At 55.2% G+C, this 19,916-nt stretch overlaps 2 protein-coding genes across 2 annotated transcripts in view; both read left to right on the top strand.

Moving 5' to 3' along the window:
* Positions 1–10,837, top strand: part of LOC111145927 (stromal antigen 3) — a 37,121-nt gene extending 26,284 nt beyond the window's left edge. Inside the window, exons 29-33 of the mRNA XM_022501244.1 lie at positions 8,020–8,184; positions 8,443–8,560; positions 8,878–8,956; positions 10,484–10,543; positions 10,790–10,837. Of these exons, the coding sequence (XP_022356952.1) occupies positions 8,020–8,184; positions 8,443–8,560; positions 8,878–8,956; positions 10,484–10,543; positions 10,790–10,798 (431 nt within the window). The 3' untranslated portion in view covers positions 10,799–10,837. The remainder of the gene's footprint in view (positions 1–8,019; positions 8,185–8,442; positions 8,561–8,877; positions 8,957–10,483; positions 10,544–10,789) is intronic.
* Positions 10,838–18,267: 7,430 nt separating this feature from the next.
* Positions 18,268–19,887, top strand: LOC111146048 (PVR related immunoglobulin domain containing). The gene is given in 6 exon segments (XM_022501425.1): positions 18,268–18,366; positions 18,368–18,419; positions 18,507–18,860; positions 18,954–19,077; positions 19,165–19,222; positions 19,318–19,887. Coding segments are annotated over 6 exon segments (939 nt in total). The 5' UTR covers positions 18,268–18,291; the 3' UTR covers positions 19,594–19,887.
* Positions 19,888–19,916: the final 29 nt, after the last annotated feature.

Below are 19,916 nucleotides of genomic sequence, written 5' to 3'. Positions count from 1 at the left end.
CCTGTTTTGGAGGACACTGAGGCCAGCGAATCGAGTTGGCACTACAGGGCCAGGGCTGACTAAGTAAGGGCGGAAAAATCCGCGGTGAGTTGTTGAGCTAGCCCCGGGTACTAACCTGTGACATCCCAACAGTGATAGCACCGAGGACAGCTCCTGACACGGCCAGTAGGCTGACGAGCAGGGGAATGGTGGCGGGGGAGCATCAGGGACCGCTAGGAGGTCTCCATGTAAGTGGAGCGTCGCTCCCCGGGGGGGACTGAAAGATCGGGTAAGAGACTGACGTGTGTATGACTGACTGTGCAGGGGGACGCGGGTGTATACACCTTGATCACAAGCCAGGAATTGTGTCGTTAGGGGCACAGACCCGACTGGGGCCTGTGACAGGAGAGGAAGAGTTTCCACACAGTGGTACCGGGGCCAGAAAGGGATAGTATGAGGTTCCTCGTGCCGAAGTGGGAGGTAACACAGTGAATTGGTTGAGGATGACACCCAGGTACTGGGCAGGACTGGGCGTGGTACAGATCCGGCAGTCAGACGCTAGGGGTGGATTTGAGTGGTTAACCGCTTGGTAGGAGGCGTTAATCATACCTAACAGTTGTGCTACAGATGTTTGCTGTGTGTGGATGGGGGATCCAGGGATATACCAGGGCGAGTTATTTTTTGTCCCACTCTGGGGTTTGACTTCAAGGCTCGGGGTGAACATGGACTTAATTATCAAGAAGATGGTGGCCCATTAAGTGGAGGTCAGCCTTTGGTGTCTGTCCCGGGTGGAAGAAGTCAGTGGGGGCACTGGCACAGGATTGAGGGGGATAAGCTGGAAAGTCCATTTGCCGGTAACAGTGATACGAGCGTCTGCCCCCCTCCTCCCGCCAGGCTGGGCAAGCTAAATGGAGGAGGAACAACACACCAGGTAGCAGAAGAGCAGGACTGACTGGGGTCAGGAAAACCATAGTGACATGTAGTTAGGAGTAGACAGAAGAGGGCTGATAAAAGTGGGGTCCATGACCTTAGAGGGAGCCATTGTGGCTAGCCCGACAGCAGGTATAGCCCATGGACAAGTAAGTGCAGTAATACACCCTAGGATCACCCAGTAAACAACAATAGCAAGTCTCTGGGAGAAAGTCCAGTCAGAATGGGAAACATTATAGAGTCCGACTCCGAGATGAAGGGTATCACGCCGATGAGAGCTAGGGACCGCGGCGAGCAGGTGTGTCCATCAGTTGGTGGGGTCTTGCCGAAGACGAAGCTGGGGCAAGTCTGTGGGGTTTGGCAGGACTTTCCATTGGTGTGGCTCCTCGTCCAGGCGATGGGCTCTTTTTACTCTGGAGTGGTGGACCCGTGAGTGACATCTGAGACCGTGAGGGCAGTAGGGGTGGTGAGAACAACAGAGTGAGGCCCTATTCACTGTGATTTGAGGGGTTCCTTTTCCAGTCTTTGACCCAGACTGAGTCTCCTGCCTGGAATGAGTGTACCCAGGACCCTAAAGAGATTGGGGCCCTTTCAATGGTGTATCTTTGTAATTTATTTAGGGGTGGCCCCCAGGGCCTGAAGTTGTCTGTTTTTTTATCCCCAACGTGATATAAGTTTCCTGGAGGAAGCCGTCCATACACTAATTTGAAAGGGGAGAAACCTAGCATCCCGGGTGTGCAGCAGGCACACAGGATGGCCAGGGGTAGCAGATCTGGCTGTGGGAGGTTAGTCTCCTGACAGAACTTTGCTATGGTTCCGTTGAGGTTGCGATTCATTTGCTTTACTTTCCCTGAGCTTTGGGGCCGGTAGGAAGTGCAGAGTCTCCTGGTGACGCTGAGAGACTTGGTTAAGACCTGTACAGTGTCTGCTGCAAATGCGGGTTCGTCATCACTGTGGATGGTGGCAGGCCGAACTGGGGCACGATCTCCCGCCACAGGACTCTGGCTGTTTCTCGGCTTCCTTCTGTCCTGGTTGGGACGGCTTTGGCCCACCCATGAGTACACGCACACCGTCACTAGTTGATATAGGAACTTGCGCAGCCGCACGGCTGTGAAGTCTATTTCTGGGTCTTCCAAAGGGGTTACTCCCCTCCTCTGGACGCCTGGCGGGCGCCGCGGTGCAGGCCGAGCATTATTTTTAGCACATGTTGTGCATTGCTTGCTGGTGGCTCGGCACAGGGCCGGCGGCTGGCTGATGTCGTCGTGCTTCTGGAGGAAGGCCTCTAATGCGGGTTCTTTTTTAGATGGGTGAGTTGGTGGTACTCCTTGACCAGATGCCCTCCTGTTGCTGTTGGAATGAAGACGCGCCCATCTGGCATCACCCATCATCCCTTTTTAGTCAGGGTGGCCTCCGAGTTTACACGGACGAGCCTGGCAAAAGGGCTGTTGTACTGCCCACGTCCCAGTGGCCCCAAGGATGGTCGGCTGTTCTTTTGTTGAAAGGGGCCACTGGCGAGGTGACAGCAGAGTGCTCGGCCCCAGTATCAACCCTAAAAGTCACTGGTTGACCCCCTATTTCTATTCTGACCACGGGCTCATGGGGGCCAAGGAGGAGAGAGCTTGGTCCTCCTCAGTCTGAGTGTTTTTGCCAGGCCTATGAGGTCTTGGAGTTTTTTGGTAGTGGCTGGGCTTTTGAGCCTTCCCCCGGCTGGGACATTCATTTTTTCAATGTCTCTTTTCCCTGCAGTAGGCACATTGATCCTTTGCTAAGGGGATTCTGGGTCTCCTCCCTGTCGGTGGTCAGGGTCTCCCCGTTTTTGTGTCGTCCTTTTTCCTCAGGGCAATGGTGAGACTGACTTTTATTTTGGCTTCCCTTTCGGCTGTGACCTCCCTGTTCATGTAGGCGTTATTGGCAACCTCTGTTAGCAGGGTGATGTCTATCCCGGTGAAACCCTCTAGTTTTTGAAGTTTTTTTTTGTCTGGGGTGGCCCAAGCCACGAAGGCGGTGTTTAGCATCTGTTGGCTTTCCTGTGCCTCGGGGTCAAACGGGGGGTCTATTTCTTAGCTCCTGCTCGGATTCCCCGGAGGAAGGCTTCCTGGCATCGGTGGATGCGGGCCTGTCCCTGTCCCTCGTCTGTGGTGAAGTCCCATGGGGAGTGCTCCTTGGGTGCAGCTGTGTTAGCCCAAGCCGTGGGGTCCGGGACTCCCGCCGGCGCGTGCTCTCTAGGTACCGCTCTGCTCCTCGGGTTGTCGTCGTCCTCTTCTCTGTGTGGAACAGGGTGCGGAGTAACCGTTGGCAGCCTTCCCGGGTTGGCTGATGAGTCATGAAGAGGGATTCCATGAGGCCTGCCGCAGCCTGTGGTTTCTCAGAGTGGGATGTGGTGTTATGTTTCCAGTTAAGGAGGTGGGCGGTGGAGAAAGCCTCGTAAGACATCCAGGTTGGACTGTCCCGTCTTCACTGTGCCTCTCGGGTCCTCGCATCTCTCATACTGGCGTTTGGAGAGCACCTGTGCCCGGCCTAGGGCGAGGCCTGGCTGCTGGTCCTGGAGAAAGTGGATCCTTTGGGCCTGGGGCACCGGGGAGACTGATGGTGGTGGAGTGTCTAGAACCGTGGGGGGACCAGGTGTAGACGGCCTTGGGGGTGTATACAGAGCGGGTAGGATCGGGTCATCCTTAGGATCTCCAGCTAGGATCTGTGGAGGCTGGGGCTTCTGTCAGTCTTCTCTGGGCCGCTTGGATGAGGCAATTAAGACCCTGGCCTGTCCCTGCCTATTGTAAGTGAGTCGCACCCAAGTGGGGGAGGGTCTGGGCAATTCCTAGGCAGGAGACAGTGTACAGAAACTGGTCAGGGTGTCCTGGTTCTCCTGTTAACAATTCGCCACACCCACCAAACCATTGGGACATCCAGTGTCCCTTCCGAAGGCCATCGGACATCAAACGTGGGCCTTTCTAACTCACATCGTGTTCTTAACTGGCCAGGATGTGTCTTAACTTCATAGTCTCCTGAAAACCCCTTCTCGAAATTTTTGATCACGGTCTCGAGGACCATAGGTTTACTCTGCCCCGATCCTGTAGTGATGTTCCCGTGTGTGGTGGCGCAGAGACAAAGGATGGGTGCCCTTCCAGAGGAGAGACCAACCAGATGCACACCTGTGTGCCCTCCCGGAGGAGACTTGGGTGCCTCTTAGCCATAGCAAGTCTGTATAAACCCCGGACTGGCACCCCGAAGGGCCCGCCCTAGACTCTATGAGGTCACCACAGAAACAGGCTGGGACACACTCAGGCTCCGCAGCCTCAAGACCGTGGAGCCACAAACACAAACAGGCTGGTCGTTCATTCATGCACTCACGCCGAAGTTACTGCAGTTCCTCCCCGGTGGAGGTTCCCGTCCTGTGGGTCCTCCCTGCTGGGAGGCCCTGACCTGGGGAATTCCTTTCAGAAATCCCTTTCTGTCCCCCCTTTCAGGAAGTTCGTGACCTGAGGGACCCACCCTCCCCACCCCACCCCCCAGGAGTCCCTACCTGTGAGACTTCTAAGAGATCTCTGGGCGGTGATCAGGCTCCCCTTCCACCCTAAGGGGAGGGCCTGTCTGGTCCTGGGGCCCCAGGCCTTACCGTAATCCGACACTGGGACCCGGTCCTCACCTACCAAGTCTCCCTGAGTGTGGCAGGAACAGCAGGCCTGGTCCAAGGCAACGGGAGGCGGCGGGGCGAGGGGGGGGGGGAGGCTGACAGCAGGCAGGGTGCGCCTTCTCTGTTACAAACCCTGTTCTGTCACCGCCCCGCCATTGCCCCCAAACCAGTGGCCACGTTGGGCCAGCGTGTTTGGGTTTCCTGGTCAGGGAACCTGGGCTGGGTTGCCTGACGGAAGAACCAAGCGGCACTCGGAGATCTTGGAGGACAGGAGGTTTATTTAACGCCACAGACTCAGTGATCTCCAAAGATCTGAGCTCAAACAAAGGTCTTGAGCACAAAGGGGGTAGTTTATATACTTTTATTTTTGTATATGTGGCACTTTTTTGTGCCTGCTGCCCGCTCTGCAGGAGGGAAAACCCGGAATGGGACCGGGACCGGGACCAGGACTGGGATTCCCCGACTGGATGGGTCAGCCACCTTAGAACACAGATTTCCCTTATCACCTAGAGTACAGGTCCTTTACCTCTTTGGTTAGGTTTATTCCAAGGTATCTTATGGGTTTTGGTGCTATTGTAAATGGAATTGACTCTCTAATTTCTCTTACTGCAGTTTCATTGTTAGCGTCTAAGAAAGCAGCTGATTTCTGTGCATTGATTTTGTATCCTGTCCTATTGCTGTATGAGTTCTGATGATTTACGGGTGGAGACTTTGGGGTTTTCCACATAGAGTATCGTGTTATCTGTGGAGAGAGAGTTGGACGACTTCTTTGCCAATCCGAATACCTTTTATTTCTTTTTGCTTTCTGATTGCTGTTGCTAGGGCTTCCAGTACTATGTTGAACAATAGTGGCAAGCGTGGGCATCCTCGTCGTGTTCCTCATCTCAGTGGGAAGGCGGTCAGCTTTTCCCCACTGAGAATGGTATTCGCTGCGGGTTTTTCTTTTGCTCGTTTTTAAGTCGGGTTGTCTTTTTGTTGAGTTGTCAGCGTTCTTTATATACTCCAGGTACAAGTCCCATATCAGATATATGATAGGCAAAAATTCTCTCCCACTTTGAGGGTTGGTTTTCATTTCCTTGAAGGAAAAAGAAAAGTTCCTAATTTTGAAGAAATCCCAATTATTTAGTTTCTCTTTTGTTGTTTGGGCTTTAGTGTCATAGCTTGAAAAGTCATTGCCTAATCTAAGATCATGAAGATTTTACACCTGTGTTTTCTTCTAAAAGTTTTCTAGTCTTACCTCTTAGACTTCAGTCAGTCATCCATTTTGAGTAAATTTTTGTATATAATGTGAGGTAGAGTGTTAATCTTTTTATGTCTTGGGTGTACCACTTGAAAGTATTTTTATATCACCAGGAAACTCCTTTGATGGGTTAACTAATATGTCGTTAAGGACCTAGTCTGTGCATGATACTGTGTTAGGTGTTTCAGATGCTGGGAAGGATCCTCAAGCAGCCGTTTAATAGAGAAAATGCATTTATAGAAAATATAAGTTATGAATAGTCACCTGTGAACGGTAACTTCCGAAGGGTTTTGAGAATGGACAGATGCGCTATAGAATTGAGGGAAGGAAGGTATCCCTTTGAGTTTAGTTGATCTGAAGCTGATGAAGGTTTCACCAGGAAGATGAAATTGAAGCTGGAGCTTGAGAAAGGGGTGAGACTTACGTGAGCTGCACAGAGGAAGGAGCAGCTGAGCAGCTCGCGGACGGCCCAAGCAGGTCACGGGAAGGCATGTGCCAGCCGAGCATGCAGGTGTATCGATCGGTTTGCCTAAAACAGCGCGTTTGTAGACGTAGGAGAAAACGGAAAAGACGGGTTCCGTTGTTCATGCAACAGATCCCGACTGAGCGCTGTGTGCTGGGCATAGGGCAGTGCACAAAAAGACAAATCTCTCCTTTAGAGAAGTGGCGGGTTGTGCCGTGTGCTGTGGTGGGAGGCAGGAAGGGGGTGAGCAGACAGCGGGGAGGCAGGAGCCGCAGTGTCCTCCTGAGACTAGGCATGTGCCTGTCATGTTCTGAGCACAGCCAAGCAGGCCAGACGGCGAACAGAGTATGTGCGATATCAGACCAAAGTTTTACCCAGCTTTTACCCAGCAGTCAAATGGGAAAACGGAGTGTTTGAGCAGAGAAGTGACAGGACCTGCCTTCTGTTTTTAAAGGATCCTGCTGGCTGCTGTGTTGAGAGATTGGCCGTAGCTGGGCAAGGGCAGAAGCCACCAGCAAGGAAGCCGCGGACTGGCTAGACTGGGGGGCCTGGTGGAGGTGGGAAGAAGTGGCCAGATCCCGAATACAGTTCTGAGGAATCACGGATGGGATGTCCTGACAGACCGGATGTGGGATCTGAGACAGGAGTGGAGGGTGGACTTGGCCGGGTAGAAAGGATTTTGACCCAACAACTGGTATTGAGGGCACAGCTGCCGACGGAGATGGGGAAAGTGCGGCCTGAGCAGACCAGGACCTGAGTACGAGCGTGTCGTTGCCGGTGAAGATGCTGGGCAGACAGCTGGGCACAGGAGTCTGGCGCTCAGGGGAGAGGCAGACACCTGAGATAAATCTGGAAGCTGACGTTAAAAAATGTGAACCTGCCCACGTGGTTAAGGAAGCCGGTGCAGATGGAGGACGGGGGAGGCCGAAGGGCTGAGCCCGTGGGCATCGCACCACGACGAGGCTGGGGAGAGGAGGAAGGTCTGCCTGGTCCTCCCTGGGGAGGCAGAGTCATGCGTGTGGCTTATTTTTGTGTTCAATTTGGCTTTTTTTTTTTTTTTTAAGGATTTATTTTCTGAGATAAACTTGGATTCTTCCTCCTCTTCTGCCTTCTCGGGTCTCTGCAGGAGAGACTAACACCGTGAGCCCCGGGGGCTCCTCTTCAGATCAGCACTGGCCGGCAAGGCGGTCATCTCATTGTTCCTGGCTTTTAGAAAATCTAGTGTCCCATTTTTCTGTTCTTGCTAAGTCCTCCTGCTTCCGTCCTCGTGGCTCTGGTCTCCAAACTCTACAGCTATTTTAAGCCTTTTTTTGTTGTTGTTTTTGTTTTTGTTTTCCTTGAGCAAGTCCTAGATACCATGTTGTAAGCCTTTTTAGTACGCAGGGTTATACTCCTTTTCAGTCCTAACATAACCAGGCCATAGAGGTTTTCCATTCTCTTTCTTAACTTTTACAAACCAGACCTTGGGCAGGTCTTGAAAACGTAGGAAGCCATCTTGTGGCCGTACCTGGTCTGCAGTGAATACGCGCACCTGTTTCTTTTTTTTTAAAGATTTTATTTATTTATTTGACAGGCAGAGATCACAAGGAGGCAGAGAGACAGGCAGGGAGAGAGGAGGAAACAGGCTCCCCGCTGAGCAGAGAGCCGGATGCGGGACTCGATCACAGGATCCTGGGATCATGACCTGAGCTGAAGGCAGAGGCTTAACCTACTGAGCCACCCAGGCGCCGCCCCCCCTTTTCTTTTTTTAAAAGACGCACACCTGTTTCTCGGCAGGCCCCTCCAGGCGGCAGAGGGAGGATGTCCGTCCGTCCCAGGAAGAGAGCCTACAGCTGACCAGCATCCCCCCTTCACCCACCCTCACCTCCACAGCCGTGAAGAGGGGGCAGCCTCTGAGGGGGTTGGGAGAGGCAGAGGAAGAAGGCAGCTCAGAACCGGAGCTTACCCAAGGGTGAGGGCCGAGGGCAGCAGCATCTGGGCATCTGGTCTCGGTGTCTGGCTGCCTCCGCGCTGCCATTTCTGTTCTCTCCATCCTCCCGAGGCACTCCGTCCTCTGGGTCCGTCCCTCTGCCTTTCCCATCGTCCCATTTCCCATTGTCCCATTTCCCATTGTCTTTGAGATTTTCTTTCTCCCTACACGCTTTTCTCCCTTGTAACCTCCCCCCCCCCCGCCCCCTTCTTATCCCCATCCCTGATCCTACTTCATTCCCAACAGCCAGCCCCTCTCAGGTAACCAGAGGTCAAGGTTCTCGAGTCCACGGCGTCTCCGGACTCTGCTCCACCCTCCAGGTCCTGGTTTGGGCACCCGGCTGACCCGGTGAGCCTCATCACATTCCGTCCCCCCTTCGCATTTGGCGGTCACTGCGAGGGATTCTCCCCTAACCACTGCTGCTGTGCCCATGCTCTTTGGACATGTTTGGATCCCAGACCCCTTCCTTCCGGATAGTGTATGCCCCCGGCACGCGGCACTGACAGGAGGAGAGCTGCTCCAGCACAAGCAGCAGGGGGCCCCGGAGCCCTTTCCCTGCACGCCCACCCCTGCTGCCCACCCCTCCCCCGGTGCCTCCCAGAGACCCTCCGGGCTCCTGTGTGAACAGCAGCGCGAAACCCCCTGCTCTTCGCTGCTGTCCTCAGACTCAGCCTGATGGAAGAGGACGAGGACGAGCTGGAAGCTCACAACGAGCTCAACGAAGAATGGCAAGACGCAGACAAGGTGATTGGCCCGGCTTCCCTTCTCCTTCGAGAGCTGGAGGCGCCGTGACAGAGAAGCCCGAACGGCTTTCCTCTGCTGTCCTGACGCTGCCCTTTTCCTGAAAGCTGCTCAGGATTTTTTTTTTTTTTTTTTTAAAGAATCACAGGGTAAAGGAGGGAGATTTGTAAGTTGCTTTGTACTCTGCTTGGACTTTTATTAAAGAAGGGAGGGAAAACCAATTAAAAATACCAAAAAAGACTCAAATAACACTCACCCCGCCCTTAATCTCCGTATAAGTATTTTGCCTCTAAGAGTTGAAAGGATCCCCAGAGCTAGAGATGGCGCAGCGAGCGGTTCGGCCCCGCAGGAGCACAAGGAAGCTGTGAGGTGATGGGAGTCCTCGGCTCCACCACCTTGTCAAGTTAGCGTCTCTTTTTTTTTTTTTTTTTTTTTAAGATTTTATTTATTTTTTGGCAGAGAGGGAACACAAGCAGGGAGAGTTGGAGAGGGAGAAGCAGGCTCCCCACTGAGCAGGGAGCCCCACATGACAGGGGCTCCATGCCCAGGTCCCTGGGATCGTGGCCTGAGCCGAAGGCAGCTGCTTAGCGACCGAGCCACCCAGGCACCCCAAGTTAGCTTCTCTTAACTCCTTGGCCTCTGCATCTTTCAAAGGGAGCTTGTGAACTGAAGAAGATTCTGGGTCTGCTGCTGTTACTCTCCTCCCTTCTCTGTTCTTTCTGGAGGAAAAAAAGGCGGGGGGGGGCAGAATAGAATAGTTCAGGGGAATGGAGGGTTTTGTACTCAGAAGGGAAAAAGCAATGATGTCTTCAAACAGGGACTAGAGAGTAAAGCCTCTATTAAAATGGTCTTTCCTGGGGTGCCTGGGTGGCTCAGTGGGTTAAAGCCTCTGCCTTCAGCCCAGGTCATGATCCCAGGATCCTGGGATCGAGTCCCGCATCCGGCTCTCTGCTCAGCAGGGAGCCTGTTTCCTCCTCTCTCCCTGCCTGCCTCTCTGCCTCTCTGCCTCCTTGTAATCTCTGTCAAATATATAAATAAAATCTTTTTTTTTAAATGGCCTTTCCAGGACGCCTGGGTGGCTCAGTTGGTTAAGCCACTGCCTTCGGCTCAGGTCATGATCCCAGGGTCCTGGGATCAAGTCCCACATCGGGCTCCTTGCTCAGTGGGGAGCCTGCTTCTCTCTCTGTCTCTGCCTGCCTCTCTGCCTACTTGTGTTCTCTCTCTCTCTCTCTCTCTGACAAATAAATAAATAAAATCTTTAAAAAAAAAATTAAATTTAAAAAAATAAAAATGGCCTTTCCTAAAGATCCCTCAGGGAAAATGCCAGTTTGGGGTTCCAAACTGAACAAATTTAGGGGACTCAGTTGGCAAACCAGGAGAGGCGGCACCGTGGGGTCTGACTCCTGCCCGTAGTCCCCTTCTCCCGTGCCACACCTCCCCCCCGCCAGCGGGTGCAGGGACCCACCGTGGTTATTGCTTGCGGTGGGACGTGGGATGGAAGGGCCCGTCTGACTTGCACCCCTCCCCCAGCACTCCTCCCCCAGCGAGCACGGGCTGGACCTCCTAGATTCCACAGAGCTGAACCTTGAGGTGAGTGTCCCCACATAGGCTGCGGAAGGCAGGTTACGAGGCGCCGTGTGTCTTTGGGAGGTGCTGGCGGGTAACCCGTGTGCCAGGGCAGTAGGTGGCAAGACAGGCCACAGGCCGTGGCCTGCTCTCTCTGCTGTTCTAGGAAGCTTCGGAGTAGCTGTGGGGGGAGGGCAGGAGGAGAACTGGAATGGTCACCTCTTTGCCCTTTGGGCTGTTTTGTCTCTGTTTTCATCTTTCCCGTTACAGGATTTCTGACAGGATCCTGGGTCCTTCCCCACCTCCACTCCCCACCTCACCTTGGAAAAGGCAAGCGGGAGAACACAGCAGAAGGAACCGTTACTTCCAGGCCCCACCCCTGTCCTTGGGAAGGAGAGGTGGGCTGCACCTTCCTAACCTAACCCTTTCCTCTGATGACGGTGGCATAGAGAATCCTCGGGCCCCCTGTCCTTCCTAACGCTCCCTGGCTCTGTCCCTGTGTTGAGGATGGGGCCTTTTCCTGCTGTGTCTGGAGGGGGTGGGGGCTTTACCTCAGCCCTGGAGAGGCACTGCCTCCCTGTGCTGGGTGGAAAGAGCCCAGTCGTTTTCTGTATTTTGGGAACAGCTTTCCCAGCAGCCTTTGTGCCGCAGCAACTAGCTCAATAAACACGTTTCAAGCAGCTGGTTCCCGGGGTGTGGCTTGAGATTGTTAAACTGATCACATCGGGTTCTTTGCTGGTGTCTTAAGCGGCTCTGCCTCGCTGCCCCGTGGCCTGGTGTACAGATGGATGGACGCTGGCCCTGCACGTGCCCCCAGGTGCCTTCATGCACCAGCTCGAGGATGCTTAGTAACCGGGACACATGGTGAGGCAGAGGCACTAGGAAGACTCTGGCTGCCTCGCAGCGGTTTCTTGGTGAGGACAGCGCACACCGAGGAGGGTGGGCAGAACCCGATCGGCTGAAGGCGGCCTCTCTCACCTACACCGAGAACAGGCCGTACACCCAGGGAAATTCATGACTTCAGCCCTAAGACACCTATTATAACTTGAAATTGTGTAGAATCTGTGTCTGAGTTAGAAGGAAACTTAGAAAAGGGCCTCTATATGTCCAAACCCGAAATGCAAGACTTCGACGCTGTCTTCTCCCTTGGCCTTGTCTGCCCCAGCCAGTTCCTCGCCAAGTCCTGTCAAGTCATTCTGCAAAACCTCATCCGTCACTCTCTCCGCTCATTGCCACCATCGCTCTCGCTCAGGCCACCTCTGGAAACTGCCTCCTTAAAACTCTCCTGTTCTTGTTCTCCCAGAAGAGCACAGCACCTCCGCTTTCTCTTTCCCCCCCGACGGGCACTCAGATACGTGCAGACACTCTCGTCTCTTTCTACTTTGACTGTTTAAGCCTTTCAGCCTCCATTTAGAGATGATTTCCATTTCTTTACCGTCCTGGGCATCTGCTTTAACCTCGGGTCGTCCCCGTGGTCTCCCAGGCTGGATACAGCCAGTCGGGGCTGTATCCAAAAGGAACTGTGGGCTGTGCAAAAGGAACCCTGACTTTCTGTGATCTGGTCGCTCAGCCAAGTCTGTTTCTTCTTCCTCCTCCTCCCTTCCTCCCCAGCACCGTCTCCCCCAGACAGACGCCGAAGCTGGGTTTAAGAGTCTGTTTGGAAAGGCAGCTGACCCTTTCGGAGAGCTTTAATCTGTGTTCAGGGGGAACAGGTCCAGGGAGAGGAGCCCTTCCTATGGGATCTGCGAACAGAAGGGAAAACTAAGGTGAGGATATAGAGGTCACTAAGGATCCAGGAGGAGAAAAATTCCCAAGTTATTTAAATACCAGCCAAGCTGAGGTTACTTCCGAGATCGAGAGAGAAACTCGGCAGCTCGGTAAACGTGGTCTTTCTGCACCCAGATAGTGCAGGGGGGTGAACTGAGCCTCAGTCTTAAAGGCAAGTTCCGCATCATGCTCCCAAACGGTTTGACGCTCTTAACTGAGGGTCTAGGTCCTCTCCCCTGGAATATGAGCTCTGCGATTGCTTGATTGATAGCACGTGGTGGAACGACGCTCTGCCAGTCCCTGAACCCGGAATTAAACCAGCAGCTTCCAACGTCCTGTTTCTTGACACTCTGGGAGCCCAGTCACATTGTGAGACAGTCCCAAGCAGCCCCATGGAAAGACCATGGTTGGGGAGCCAGCCAGCAGCCCTCGCTGAAGTCCCCGCGTACGTCCATATCAACAACCAGATGTGCTTCGCGTGTGAACCCGACTGTGACGCCCAGGTTCTGAGTCATCCAGCTAAGGCCCAGGCCTCATCGTTTCTGTGCCTCTTCCAAATTCCTGACCCAGAGTCTGAGCACTATAAAATGTTCACACTAGACGTAGGGCAGTTCGTGATGTAGCACTAGTAACTAAAACAGAACCTTGGTATCCTAAGACTCCGGAAGTTTGGGCAGGTCTGCCAGGGGAAAGAATTATATAAACATTTACCAGTAGTTTGCTTTTTAAAAGATTTTATTTGACAGACACAGTGAGAGCAGCAACACCAGCAGTGGGAGAGGGAGAAGCAGGCTTTCCACTGAGCAGGGAGCCCGATGTGGGTTTCGATGCCAGGACCCTGAGATCATGACCTGAGCTGAAGGCAGAGGCTTAACCCACTGAGCCATCTAGATGCCCCGGTTTATTATACACATGAAAAATGTAACGGCTGGGATGCCCGAGCGGCTCAGTCGGTTAAGTGTCAACTCTAGATTTCAGCTCAGGTCATGAGCTCAGGGTTGGGAGACCTAGCCTTGAGTTGGAGTTCGTGCAGAGCGTGGAGCTTAAGATTCTCCCCCTCCCTCTGCCCTGACCTCCACCCACCCCACCCCCCAACCTCGTACTTGCTCTTTCAAAAAAAAAAAAAATGGGTGAGTTAATGAAATAAATGTTTTGAGATATTAGTACAAAATACCTTTCTGCTCTAAAAAAAAAAAAAGCAAATAGGGCACCTGGGTGGCTCAGTGGGTTAAGCCGCTGCCTTCGGCTCAGGTCATGATCTCAGGGTCCTGGGATCAAGTCCTGCATCGGGCTCTCTGCTCAGCAGGGAGCCTGCTTCCCTCTCTCTCTCTGCCTGCCTCTCTACTTGTGATCTCTGTCAAATAAATAAAATCTTTAAAAAAAAGCAAAAAAAAAATAAACATTTTTAAATCACGGTCTAACGTTTTTGCAGGTTCTTGTCGAAAGTTCAGTTTATTTTGGTAATTATTTTTTTGTGGTCTACATAACTGGGAGGGGTACCTCTCAAAACCGTGTAAAAATCCACATGGAACAGGTGCTCCTTTGGCTGCGTTTACTTTTTTTAAATAGATGAGCTAAAACCCACTGAAATTTTTCCCTTGAAAGACTTATAAACAGGTCAAAAATGATTTCCAAATACAGCGGCCGTGCATTTAGAGGGGGACGTGCGTGGTTCAGGACCACGAACACCGCGGCGGCACCTCAGGGCACGGGCGCTGCGGTCCATCGTCAGCTCCGGGTTTGCGTGTCTCGCTTCGGACGCGGGTCTGGTCCGACGTGAGCATTCGGATCCCGGCGAGCGCATCGGAGTCCCTGAGTGCTCCCGGAAGGTCACTTCGCTGTGTTCTTTAAAAGTGAGAAGCAGGAATCGGTCTGTCTTGCAGGACAGCAGGGCCTATTTTGGGCACCACTGGAGACACCCCCCGCCCCCCCCAAAACCCACAGCTCGGCGGGATGACACGCTGGTAAACCTCTTGCCGACAGAGGCGGGGCGTCCGCCGAGCAGCAGCCCTGAGTGGCCAGGCGCTGGCCAAGGGGGAACCGGAGCTGAAGGCAGCTTGGGTGAGAGAGGTGGAGGCCGCCGCACAGGCTGACCTCGCCTGGGTTGACAGGTGGCACCAAGCGGTGCTTTTCAGGGGACCGCTGTGCCTTGCCTGGTAGCTCACTGTTGAGTAACAGCCCCCCCTTTGTTTTAAAGATTGGAGAAAGCAAGCACATGTATGTAGCATGCACATGAACACACACACACACACACAGGAGCTTGGGGCGGGGGGAGCAGACCCCCGGCTGAGCAGGGAGCCTGATGTCAGGACCCTGGCGTCATGACCGGAGCCGAAGGCAGACGCTTAACCCACTGAGCCACCCAGGCGCCCCGAATAATAGCTTTTAATTATTTTAAATATTGTTCAATTAAGACTTTTTTCTTATTAATCTTTGTTGAGACCAGGAGCTCTGCCAGAAGGTGAGGTGCTGGTATTCTCCCCTAAATCATAAAGCAAAGAGATTTTTTTCAGATTGCGGAGAAAAGTCTTGGGTTAACAGGTAAGTCATCCTGCGTTTTGAATTCCAGAAAGCACTGCCTGGGGATGTTGGAGGATGAAAGGAGAGTCTGTTCTGGGGTGGCAGGAGAGGATAAGGGAGGCGGGATTGGGGAAGGTTTATTTCCTCAGGAGACATTTTGAAGTCTTCCTTGACCTCTGTAGGTCCCTGGGGCAGGGCGGCACACAAGGTCTGGAAAGGACCCACAAAAGTCTTTCTTGAGCAGAGATTCCCTGTGAGCCGTGGGTATGGAGCTGGCCTGGCCCGAGACACAGGCCCCTAAGGGTGGGGGTCAGCCGGGAGCGGAGCCCAGAGGAGGGGTGACCAGCCGGTGGAAGCCTGGGACACCAGAGAAGACCTCTGGGCGGCCGAGGAGCCCTGAATCCTGGGGAACCTGAAGGAGCATAGATCTGCTTGACCGCGGTAGCTGAGAGCCCGCCAAGGGGCTGAGTGGGGGAGCAGCGGCGGGAGGATGAGAGCATCTGTTTGCGGAGAAGCAGCGCGTCGGGGATGGGCAAGCCCGGCCGTGGATCTGAGCACAGCTTCTCACGGATGGGGCAGAGGACCGCTCGATTTTGATCAAAACCCTGTCATTTAACATTTTTAAATGTGGGAGAGGCCGTTGGGCACAATTTTAAACAGTGTGGGTCCTGGGGCTAAAGCTTTTGTCCAATCCTGGCTTCACCGTGTACCAGCTTTGCGCCCGGGGCAAGTCACTTCCTCAGGAGGTCACGGCGAGTGTGGCGCTGCTCTGCGGGACCTGCTCAGAGCAACCCCAGCACGTGGTGCACACCCCAGTGCTACGCTCATATCCCTTGATAGGGGCACACAAATGGCCTTTTCACAACATTTAAAATATTTGTGAGAAGGATCAGTTAACGAGTCTCACTCTGCAAACTCAGGTGGGGAGGGTCTCCTAGGATGACGGTCACCAAGGGCGCCTGGCTGGCTGCGTCCCTGGAGCGCGCGACTCCGGATCTCGGGGTTGTGAGCAAGAGCGCCACGTGGGACATGCAGGTTACTTAAAAATAAGATCTTAGAAAAAAAAAAAAAAAACACAACCCTGGTCTGCAGCATTCCCGGAGGGCTGGAGCCAGCCTGGGAGGCAGAGTGTAACCCGCCGGAGGGTCTGCGGCTTCACGAGGCGAGGCGGTTCCTCCGGAGCTTGCAGAACTAGGAAACTGCGGCAACAGTCCAACCCCGCGGGCCTAATTCCGGAGGTTGATCGCGGCGGTTATTACCGCAGCGGGACGGGAGCGGTGCATGGCTGCCGGGAGAAAGCCCGAGCCGCCCGCGGCCATTAGACCCACGTCCTCAGACGTGTGCCTTTGGGTCCAAAAGGGAACAGGCCCAGCAACGCAGGCCCGATGATAACGGGCTTCTGGTGGCAACTTTAATGACCCATGTCTCTGGAGCTCAAAATTCTGGAAACTATTCAGGAATAGCCAAGAGAGTTTTGAGGAAGGACAAGGGTCATCACATCAAAACAAAAGCTTCTACTCGGGCCCCTGCGAAAGTGAAACAGAACTTAGCAGATGCATCGACAGGTTAGGAGAGAGGATCCAGAAGTAGGTCATTTGTAAGCATTTATGGTCAAGGTGGCCCTTCAGAACAGCGGCCCCTCTACCCGAAAGGTCGCCCTGTCTTACACCATCCCCAGATTAAATTCTTTAGGGGCTAAAAGGAAGCCCTTCGTAGAGTTTGGGATAAAAGCAAAACACAGAATGTTATTTTTATAATTTGGTCTTCTTGGGTCATGCACAAAATCCAGAAATGATCAAATATGGACAGTCTGAACCTTATGAGAAAATGGGGAGGGGAATGGGAAGGAGTGGGAAAGTAAAGGAACTTTGATGTTCTCTATTCTGTTGTTTTAAATCGTCTACAGTGAGAATTTACTGAGGGGACAGTGTGGGTTACAAGACAAACGGAAGATGTGGGTGAGTAGTTGTGCCACTGCTTTTTTTTGTCCCACCCACCAAGCAGTGCTCTGCCCTCCTGTGCTTGGGCTCTCAAAGACCGCCGTCCCCCCAGGGCTTAGCGTCAGCCCAGCAGAATGTCCCCAGGCAGCCACCGCCCAGGGCCCACCGCCGGTCAGTGGCTGTTGGAGAAGGAAATGTTCACTCCGGACGGCTTCCTGGAGGTGGTGGCATTTGGGCCTTGCAACGTGGGGAGGATTTCAACAGGTGGGAGGAGGGCTTCCAGGCAGGGGAGGCCGAGGTTACGAACGTCCCTGAGCTCCGCATCCGCCCCGAGCTGGGCTCCCACCCTGTGAGGGCAACAGCAGTGGAGGAAGTGGCGCGAGCGGGTCTGGGTCAGGTTTGGAGATTGGTCCGTGGGATCCAAGTGAAGGTTACCGGGTTGACAGGGTGTTCACTGGGCCGGAGCAGTGAAGGGATTGACCTGGAGGCCCGGCTCCCTGGGTTTTCAGTCGTGGGTGGGAGGACCGTCTGCCCAAGAGACGGATTTGGGGAGACGGGATTGAATGCACTGGAACGGGCACGTGGGCAAGTGTGGCCTCACAGGACCGTGGTTCTGGGGCCGGGCCACGTCTCGGTTCTGACCACACCTTGGCCCAAAAAAGTCCTCAGCACAGGCCCTCGGCTCTAACCCTGGTTCACCAAACTCCTCTCACCCCGCGTTCAAGCTTGGCACAGGCCAGGACAAGAGGCAAAGCGTTCCGCTCGCAGCAGCATCCCGGCTCGTTTCTGTTCTATGAACTTAGGGAAGCGAGCGCGGTTCAGAGCGGTGCTTTGTGGAAAGGGACGGCTTGAGTCAGGGAAGCGACAGGAGGAGCGGGACAAAGCCAAGGTGGTCAGAGGGGAAGCCCTTGCGGTTTCAGGACAGGCTGGAGAGCAGAGCAGAGCCCCAGGGGACTGTGCCTCCGGCCTGAGCCGCTGGAAGCCCCTTGCCCTCCACCGCCGGGGGGGGGGGGGTGGCTGCAGGGGGGGCAGAGGGCAGTTTGGGGTACGTTTGTGACGGGCATCCAAGAGGGGACACTAGGTGGGCAGCTGGACATGATGAAGCTGCGGGCGGGAAGGAGGCCTGAGCTAGAGTCAGCAGAGGCGGCGAGCGGCAGGCTCTCACCTTCCCACCCCCACTGGCTTCCCCCAAACTCCTGCACATTCCCCCACCCCTTAGCTGGGAGGAGGGGACCAGAAGCTTCTTCCTAAGGAGAGACCAGGGACCCCTGGTTCTTCCCTCTCCCGCCCCTCGTGCTTCCAGCGCCTGCCCAGGTGGCTGCGGAGACACAGCGCTGGGGAAGGACCCTGAGCCACGGCTCCGCTCACGCGCAGCAGTTTCTGGCACGGGGAGGACCTTGTCGTCGCGGCTTTGTCACGCAAGGAAGGGGGTCCACTGCCCTGTGTTGGCCAAGCTGAGGCAGACAGAAGAGGAAGTGGGGCGGGGTGTGGAGAACACCGAGCCCCGAGGCTCCCCGGGCCGCTCACACATGAAAACTTCCTGCGATGAGAACGGAAGCCCAGGTGCTGTCCCCGCCGCGACAGCTCCCAGAGCGGGGCCCAGAGGGAAGCCATGGACCGGGCCCGGGCCCCAGTCCTGCTGTCGGTGCTGCTGACGTTCTGCATCACTGCTGGTGAGTTGGGGGCAAGGAGAGAAGCGGAAGACGTGGCGGTAGCGGGGAGGCCTGGCCCTGGGGCCCTGCTATGTCTGTATCCCGCAGGGACTCCTGAGGTGTGGGTGCAGGTTCAGATGGAGGCTGCTGCGTCCCCGTCCTTCACCGTCCGCTGCGGATTCCTGGGCTCTGGCTCCATCTCCCTGGTGACTGTGAGCTCGGGGGGGCCTGATGGTGCCGGAGGGACTAGGCTGGCTGTTTTGCATCCAGAATTCGGCATCCAGCAGTGGTCCCCGGCCCGCCAGGCCCACTGGGAGACCAAAACCAGCATCTCCCTCGCTGTGGAAGAAGGGTCTGAGGGGAGAAGCCCCGGTGCTAACACCACCTTCTGCTGCAAGTTTGTTTCCTTTCCTGAGGGCTCCCAGGAGGCCTGCGGGAGCCTCTTCCTCAGCACAGACCAAGGTGGGGCAGAGGAGAGGGGCCGGGGGGGGGGGGGCAGAGAGGGACGCCAGGGCTCCAGCCACCCGTCTGGTGCGCCTCTTTGTCTATACCCAGGGCTCCCTGCCCCGACGCCAGCTCCCATGCTGCGGGCTGACCTGGCCGGGATCTTTGGGGTGTCGGGGGTCCTCCTCTTTGGCTGTGTCTACCTCCTCCACCTCCTGCATCGGCAGAGGCACTGGTGAGACCCAACCCCTGTCGGACCCAGTCTAAACCCCGCAGCGGCAGGCCGGCCCCCTGCTCGCCGCTAACCCTCTCACTCTGCCAGGTCGGTCAGCAAGGCCCAGCCGCCCCTCACCGGCCCCCAGCCACAGGCGCGAGCAGCGGTGAGGACTGGGGAGCAGAGGAGGCCGCAGCCGGGGGAGGGCAGGTCCCGGGAGGCAGAGCCTGACTTGGGCCTCCTTCCCCGGCATCCCTGCAGGCGGCCGGTCAAGCCCCCCCGGTCTCTCCGCGCGCGCCCTGCACCGCCGTCACCGCCGGCCGCTACTGCCCGGCCACTCTGGACCTGGTGCTCCCACGCCAGCCGCTGGCCCGCTGGGCGCCCCTGCCCGCCTCAACTCGCAGCAGCTTCGTCTCCATGGAGAACGGACTTTATGCTCAGGCCGGAGAGAGGCCTTTCCAAGCTGGCCCCAACCTTGTCCCTTTCCCTGACTCTCTGGGGCACAGGGCCGCGGAGGGGCATTTAGGAGTTCGATGAGAGGGACCCCAAGCCCGCTTGGGCCTCCTCTCCTCTCCGACCTCTGGGACCCCCTTCTGGGGTCCGTGTCCCGGGGGCGTATCGTCTTTGCACGTCTGGTTTTAGTCTCAGGCCTGCAGAAGTGTCTCCACACGCGCCCGGGCCAGGCCCCCGTGCTGCGGATGTGGTCAGCACGTGTGCACGTGTGGGTACGTGTGGGCACATGTGTATCTATGTGAGGTGACAAAATCCCATCCCAGGTCATTTCCTGTTTTCAAGTCCCCAGCCCTCACAGGTGATGAGGATAACTAAGTAAAAAAAAAAAAAAAAAAAAAAAAAAAAAA

This window comes from Enhydra lutris, unplaced genomic scaffold (genome assembly GCF_002288905.1).
Source record: "Enhydra lutris kenyoni isolate GAN:26980312 unplaced genomic scaffold, ASM228890v2 scaffoldscaffold13, whole genome shotgun sequence".
NCBI lineage: Eukaryota > Metazoa > Chordata > Mammalia > Carnivora > Mustelidae > Enhydra > Enhydra lutris.
This window is presented reverse-complemented; position numbering and strand designations above follow the sequence as displayed.